Source organism: Sinocyclocheilus rhinocerous, unplaced genomic scaffold (assembly GCF_001515625.1).
Source record: "Sinocyclocheilus rhinocerous isolate Xijiao unplaced genomic scaffold, SAMN03320098_v1.1 scaffold942, whole genome shotgun sequence".
NCBI lineage: Eukaryota > Metazoa > Chordata > Actinopteri > Cypriniformes > Cyprinidae > Sinocyclocheilus > Sinocyclocheilus rhinocerous.
In genome coordinates, this window is record NW_015627890.1 from 2,194,121 (window position 1) to 2,201,682 (window position 7,562).

Genomic DNA, 7,562 nt, shown 5'->3' on the forward strand with positions numbered 1-7,562 from the left:
AAAAGTAAGACAATAATAATGATAATAATCATTACAACAGCTCTGTTTTAATACATTTATTATAACATTCACACATAGTGTTCAAATTAGGATCTGTAATATTTTCTAATGTTTTAAAAGAAGTCTCTTCTCAGCAAGGCTGCTTTTAATTGTACAGTAAAAAATAATAATAATAAATAAATAAAATACATGCCTGATTCAAGAAGGGGGTCTGATGGTCAAAAATTATTTTACTAACTTATTAATTTTAAGTTAAATTGTGCTTTGTTGGTAAAGTGTCTGCTAGAATGTTAAAAATGTTCAGTGTTAAATATTTTTAAATTGTTGTTTTGTAATTGATTTGTTTTCTTTGAAAAGCAAGACAAAACAGTAAAAAGCACATTTTATGCAATGGTGAAAAAAAATGTGGCAAAATACATGGGGAAAAAAACTCGAAAAACCGTGTTCGGTATTCGGCCTTCGGCCTAGTGTTTAATTTTGTTCGGTTTCAGCTTCGGCCAAGAATTTTCATTTCGGTGCATCCCTAGTCAGAATTCACTCTTTTAATACATTTTTTTTTTTTTGCATAATGCAACATTAATAGCCCTTAATAATTAGTCAAACTTTCCAATATAATGTAAAAAAGAAAGAAAAATAATTGCTAAAATTGATATATTAAATACTATGAAAGACGTTTTATACTATATAGCTGTTTAATAGACTAACTACAACTGTAGACCTAACTTTTATTTCTTCTTGTCCTCTATTTATATTACACTTTTTTATCAATTATTACTACTTATAAAAAAAAATTCACTCAAAATCCTTAATTTGTGTAACTGCAGTCCAGACAAATCTCATCCACTGGAATGTGTCCATCCTCACCCTCATCTAATTGTGTAGTGCTCATATTTCTGAATTCCTCCTCAAGGCAGGCCAGAGCCAGGAAATCCTCCTCATCCTCATCAGAGTCCTGGAGATCGAGCTGTTCCACAGTCTGGACCTCCATGATCTCCAGAGCGGCACGAGACAGCGGCCGGTTTGACGGGTCTGGACGATGAGTCCCGGCACTCAGGGGCCGAGAAGAGATGGGAGAACATCTGCTTATGGTGCCTAAAAAAGAATAACAATAGCTGGATGAGATTATGAGGGAAACACGAAGAAAACAGCTGCTAACACACCCTCTGATTTGATGGTCAGCAAGAGTTACACATCAAAGTTTGATAATTACGGTTAGAGGACTAACGCCAAGAATGAGCAACAGTAATAGTGATGGTTGCCTACAGTTATACTACTAATAACTGTGACTAACGAGATAAAGAGATGATGGGAAAGGGAAACAGAGAGAGATGTTACAGCGTCTGACAGAAAATCACACACAGAAAGGCAGCGCTGGGATTGGCGGCTTAACGGAGTCAGTATTATTTACTGTCACCCGCCGTCCTCTGATCCAGCAAATCACAATAATACACTCACACACTTCTCTCTCTTCTATGTGACTTTTTCATCAAATTCCCTAGCTTCTTCTTGTCTTGTGTGATCTTTCTCTTGCTGATAGTGAAATGAACTCCAATTAGACGACTCTATGTTCACCAAACAGCGCTCAGCTAACATTACAGTAGTAGTGAGGAAACTGATTCAGACTTTTGAAACTTTTTGAATCAGTTCACCAAAATACTGCTTCAGATTTGTTTAGTGCCTTTAGTAACATCATTGAGTACACCAGTGAGTTTGTATGCATAAATTGGGAAGCCAATCAAAACATTTACTCATCAGATTCCTTCAAAAACAGTGTTTAAGTATCATAAGCATTTTCTCCATTAATTATATCAGCAGATCTATTATTTTGTCAATTTCTGGGATTTATCAAGCAATAAAAAGACAGTACTAGTCATTTATTAAGTTGATATAACTCAAAAATGTATGTCAGTGCATACACTACTGTTCAAAAGTTTGGGTTGTGCCTGATTTTTGAGAAGTCTTTTATGCTCACCAAGGCTGCATTTATTTGATCAAAAATACAATAAAAACTGTAATATTGTGAAATAATATTGCAATTTAAAATAACTGGTTTCTATTGTAATATTTTTTAAAACATAATTTATTCCTGTGATGCCAAGCTGAATTTTCAGCATCATTACTCCAGTCTTCAGTGTCACATGATCCTTCAGAAATCATTCTAATATGCTGATTTGCTGCTCAAGAAACATTTCTGATTATTATCAGTGTTGAAAATGGCTTAAAATTATTGTGTGGCTTAATATTCTTATTGAAACCATGATGCATTTTTTCAGGATTTTTTGATGAACAGCATTTATTGGAAATAGACACATTTTGTAACATTATAAAACTCTTTACTGTCACTTTTGATCAACTGAATGCATCCTTGCACAAAATTATTAATTTAAACATTTGAGCAATACTGTAGAAGCTAAATCAGATTCCTTCACTGAAAAGATATATTTAAAAACTGAGTAGTTCACAATTGAAATGCCCAGGTGACACAGCATTTGTGATCATGTATTAGCTGATATCGCTTCCCATGATTTGGACTCGGGAGGCCGACGGCTTTGAGTATCCTCTGATGCAAAAGGCTCAATCTAGCGTGTCGAACCTTACACAAGTATATGAGATATATAGAGAAAGAACGGGAGAGAGAGAGAAAAAAAGAGAATGCATGGACGGATATCTGACGCTTTGATTTGCACCAGCCGAAATCACAGCTGTCATGCTGTTAAACAGATTATTTTTCCCTCCTCTGCAGACCTGCAAGTGATGAGCCGAGAGACAGAGAGGAAGACGTGTCGAGAGGTAGAGAAAGCAAGACTGATAAACCGAGCTAGCAAGCTGAGCTGATCTAAGCTGAGCAGAGAGATTGAGGAGCATGCCGTTGGCCACATTCCCTGCACTCCCGCACGCGGCAACACACAGTAATCTCTTTATGAAACCTCAGCCGCGTGTGCTGGCGCAGGAAGCTCAGGAATCAGCTCGGCTTTAATTACGGGCACAAGCCAATAAATCACGCCACGGCTGAGCGTCAGCACGACTCTTCTACAGCCATGTTATTGATGTCCCGTTGGCCATAACGCCGTGTCCGAAGGGTTGGCGGAGGCTCTCTGTAAATTATCATTTAGTCACGGCAAAGATATGACATCAGACAGGCTCAACATCTTAAACACAGATTTAGCTGCATAAGTCTGGATTAAGTCTGCACACAGAAGGGAAATTAAGAAGAGAGACGAAGACTTTATTTTACTCTAAGGGCCTAGATTTGGGAAATAGACCACAGGATGTGATTAATACGATAGGTAGTTTCGATTAAAGGGACAGTTCAACCAAAAAATGTTAAATCTGTCATTGTTTGCTCATCGTCATGTCGTTCCAAGCCAGTTTGAGTTTCTTTCTACCTTGGAACACTCAAAAATTTAAATTTTCTTGTCCATTCAATAAAAACAGACAGTGACCAGATGCTTTCAAACTCAAAAAGCACCATAAAAGTAGTTCATACGACTTGTGTGTTATATTATAATAATAGTTTATTTTCTTGAAAGAAATTCATTTTTACTCAGCTAGTATGAATGCATTCAAACTGATCAAAAGTGACAGTAAAAACATTTATAATGTTACAAAAGATTTTTATTTTTAAATTCGTTTTTTTTTTTTTTTTTACTTTTATGTTCATATTTTCAATATATCATGGTTTTAATATGAAACAGAACAACAGTTTTGAACATTGCTAATGATCAGAAATGTCTCCTGAGCAGCAAATCAGCATAATATGATGATTTCTGAAGGATCATGTGACACTGAAGACTGGAGTGATGATGCTGAAAATTCAGCTTTGATCACAGGAATAAATTACATTTTAGAATATATTAAGAGAGAAAACAACTATTTTGAACTGTAATGATATTTCACAATATTACTGCATTCTGATCAAATAAATGCAGCCTTGGTTAGCATAAGAAACTTGTTTCAAAAAGATTTAAAAAACCATACTGATCCCATATTTTTTTTTATCCCATGTTTTCCAGAATTTCTCTGAGCATTTTGTTTTCAAAATGTTTATTTGTGGCCTTTTTTGATAAGACAGTCTGAGAGCAGGCATAAAATGATGAGAAACAAGATATGACACAACATGTCAACGGGACAGTATGACATACGGAACAGAATGAAGTTATATTCTTCACAGCCTCTTTTTCATTCACATTTCACATCAAATTAAATCTGGTGTCTACACCCATGTCTGTTGTTTTACAAGAAATGAAAGCAAATTACCTGAGAAACACAGCCTCTGTGATGACATTCTGCCACGGCATGGTGTGAACGGACAAGGGGTGCTATTGATGGGCTGAGCGTTCATCAGCGCAGTGACCAGCTCTTCCTCTGCGTAATGCTGAAGACTGCTGCTGGATCTCCAGGACTCCTGCCCTACAGCTACAAATAAAACAAACAATGAGATCTCCACACAGCAAGACAACCATCATCATGTGGTCTTGAAGATAATCAGAGCTAACATATAGTTTACTAGAAGGTCCACAAGTTATTGTACATCACAGCTCTAAATATTCACACTCAACGTGTAAACCTTCTAACAATATCCCAGTAGATGCAGATTTAGATTAAACGTACTCAGCATCAGAAGGCAAGAGGACCACATTCAAACAAACACTAAAGTGATTTTAGTGCCAGTGAAAATAAGTTTGTGTGCACATGATGCACCAGCTATCGGACCTCTACATCCACTTCTCTTTGTCACCATCAACACTAAGATTAAGGTAAATATTATGCTGGTAATATTTTATCTAATAATAAATAGTTAACTTTCAGAATACCAGTTGATATTGCACTACACGAAACATTGAAAATATGCAGCTTCATTTTCATGCAACTTTTGGATGCTAAAAGAAAAAGTAAGGAAATATATTATGCTCAAAAAAAATTAAACTTACTGTATATTTAGGTCCATTAAGCTTATGCATTGTAACAGTATTTTCATGACATTTAAGTACATTTTTTTCCTACATGTTACAGTAAATGTCATTTTATTACAATTGAAAAACTATTATATTTTTATTTATAATTTGAATCAGTTTCTATTTTTATATTTTCTGTTTTCATTTAAATTTTAAGCTGAAGTTTTAGTATTTTTGTTGTGTATATATGTGTGTGTGTGTGTGTGTGTGTGTGTGTGTGTGTGTGTGTGTGTGTGTGTGTGTGTGTGTGTGTGTGTGTGTGTCTACACAGTTTTTCTTAATTTTTATTTCAGTTTTAATCTTAGTTGTTTTAGTACAAGTTAAACTAAATAAAAATGAGAAATGTTGCCTTGGCAACTAGCTAAAATAAAATGTTTTTTATATTTTGTTAACATTTATTTTATTTCAAGAAATAATTTTTTTATGGTTTTAATTTTAATTTTTGTTTCAGTTTTAGTTTTTTGTTAACTATAATAACCCTGATTTAATTAAAAAAAAAATATGACAATGCAAATTATCTTAATGTTAATGCAAATCGGCTTTGTTTTCTTTAAGCAAAATATAATATCTTATTTATTTATTTTGGTATGATTTTTGTGTGAAATGTGATCTGGGCATGTTCTTGTCAGGTTTTAGAGATTCTTCTTATCATAAGTGACTTGCAGTACACTCGTTACAGGAACTGATCTAACCTAGCAGTTCATTGCTCACTCATTTTTGGTTTCAAACCAGCAACCTACTGGTAACAAACCCCAAACTTGTGCTGGAAAACCATGCGCCTGTGATAGCCTGACTTGACATGCAGACAGTGAGCGGTTGAAGGTTAAACATGTGTGCCGTCCATCGCCATTTTAAACGCCTGCTGTAATTAAGCCTTTTTCCAGTCGACTGGCCGCTGCTCCTGTCAGTGCACGCCAGGGATTGCAAATGCACAGAAAAACCGATAAAAACGGCTCGACTGTGACAGAGACAAAAACGATGGGAAAAGGAAAAGACTGCAGGAAATTGATGGAGAGACTTTCCAGCCAATAAAAACAGAGATGACAGAGACCGAACTGAATCAGGGACTTATTTGTCCTCTGTTTTCATTAACATTGAAACTCAATGAACCAAACAGATGCTTCATTTTTTACGGTATATTAGATAAAAAAATATTAGATTCCTTATTCCGCATACTCAAATATTTAGATATTATTTAGATTCCGCATACTCAAATAATGGCTTTAAATAGAGCTGTTTAAAAAGAAATATTAGTGTTTACAGTCAAGCTAATGGCTTCGCCAAGGTAGCACATTAACGCTGAGGAGCTAAAGGACAATGCCAGGAAATGACTGAATGTATAAGAGAGAGGCATAATTTATACTCATCTTTAAGCTAGCAGCTCTCTTCAATGGCCAATCTATCTAAGTATGCAATAATTAGGTATCTAAATAACACGAGCGGCACAAAATGCACTGTTAGGAGATATGTCTGTGGTTTTCATTAAAGCGTGGTCATATATTAGTGTTGGAAAAAAGCGCTGCATTCCAAATGTCATATCTCTATTATTAGAGCATAAAGGATGTATTCATGTTGGGAAAGAAGTAAATAGCACACAGTGGATGTTTTAACTAACACCTAGTATTGCATTTGCGGTAAGTAAGGTTTTATAGGCATGACTTGTGAGGAGTGTGTACACTACTTTTTAAAAGTTTTTTTTTTTTTAAAAGACATTATTTTATTCAGCAGGGATGCATTAAAATGATCAGTAATAACATTATAAATATTACAAAAGATTTCTATTTCAAATAAATGCTTTTTTCTATTCATCAAAGAATCAAAACTACATCATGGTGGTTTTCACAAAAATATTAAAGCTCCGTTGAGAATATGCTAATCTTGCATTCAATATTGTTTTCAATGTCGATAATAATAAGAAATGTTTCTTGAGCTGCAAATCAGCATATCAGAATGATTTCTCTTCAAGATTCTCTTGTGATGCTGAAGACTGGAGTTATGATGCTGAAAATTCAGCTTTGATCAGAGGAATAAATTACATTTTAAAATATATTCAAATAGGCCATAGTTATTTTAAATTATACAAATATTTCACAATATTGCTGTTTTTATTGTATTTTTTATACAATAAATGCAGCCTTGGTGAGCATAAGAGACTCCTTTTATTTTAACATTGAAAAATCTTAACCGACCCCAAACTTTTGAAAGGTGGAGTTTTTAAAATGACATCTGATCCATTATTAGGGTTCAGACTTTGTCGGTTTTCGAGAGTTTCCACGGCAGACTTCCTTTTTTGAAATTGTTAACCTCTGGTTTCCGTCAGATCATGCGGTATCATGCAGTATAATCATGCGGATCTTAAAGGAACACTCCACTATTTTTTTAAATAGGCTAATTTTCCAACTCCCCTAGAGTTAAACAGTTGAGTTTTACCGTTTTCGAATCCATTCAGTCGATCTCCGGGTCTGGCGGTAGCACTTCTAGCTGCAGCTTAGCATAGATCATTGAATCTGATTAGACCGTTAGCATCTCGCTCAAAAATGACCAAAGAGTTTCGATATTTTTCCTATTTAAAAATTGACTCTTCTGTAGTTACATCGTGTACCAAGA

The 7,562-nt window shown here is 34.8% G+C and overlaps 1 protein-coding gene across 1 annotated transcript in view; it reads right to left on the reverse strand.

The window, feature by feature from the left end:
• Window positions 1-805: 805 nt before the first annotated feature.
• LOC107736004 (uncharacterized) overlaps window positions 806-7,562 on the reverse strand; it is a 58,162-nt gene continuing 51,405 nt past the window's right edge. Inside the window, exons 17-18 of the mRNA XM_016547527.1 lie at window positions 4,258-4,410; window positions 806-1,092 (exon numbers count right to left, since the gene is read on the reverse strand). Coding sequence (XP_016403013.1) covers window positions 806-1,092; window positions 4,258-4,410 — 440 coding nt within the window. The remainder of the gene's footprint in view (window positions 1,093-4,257; window positions 4,411-7,562) is intronic.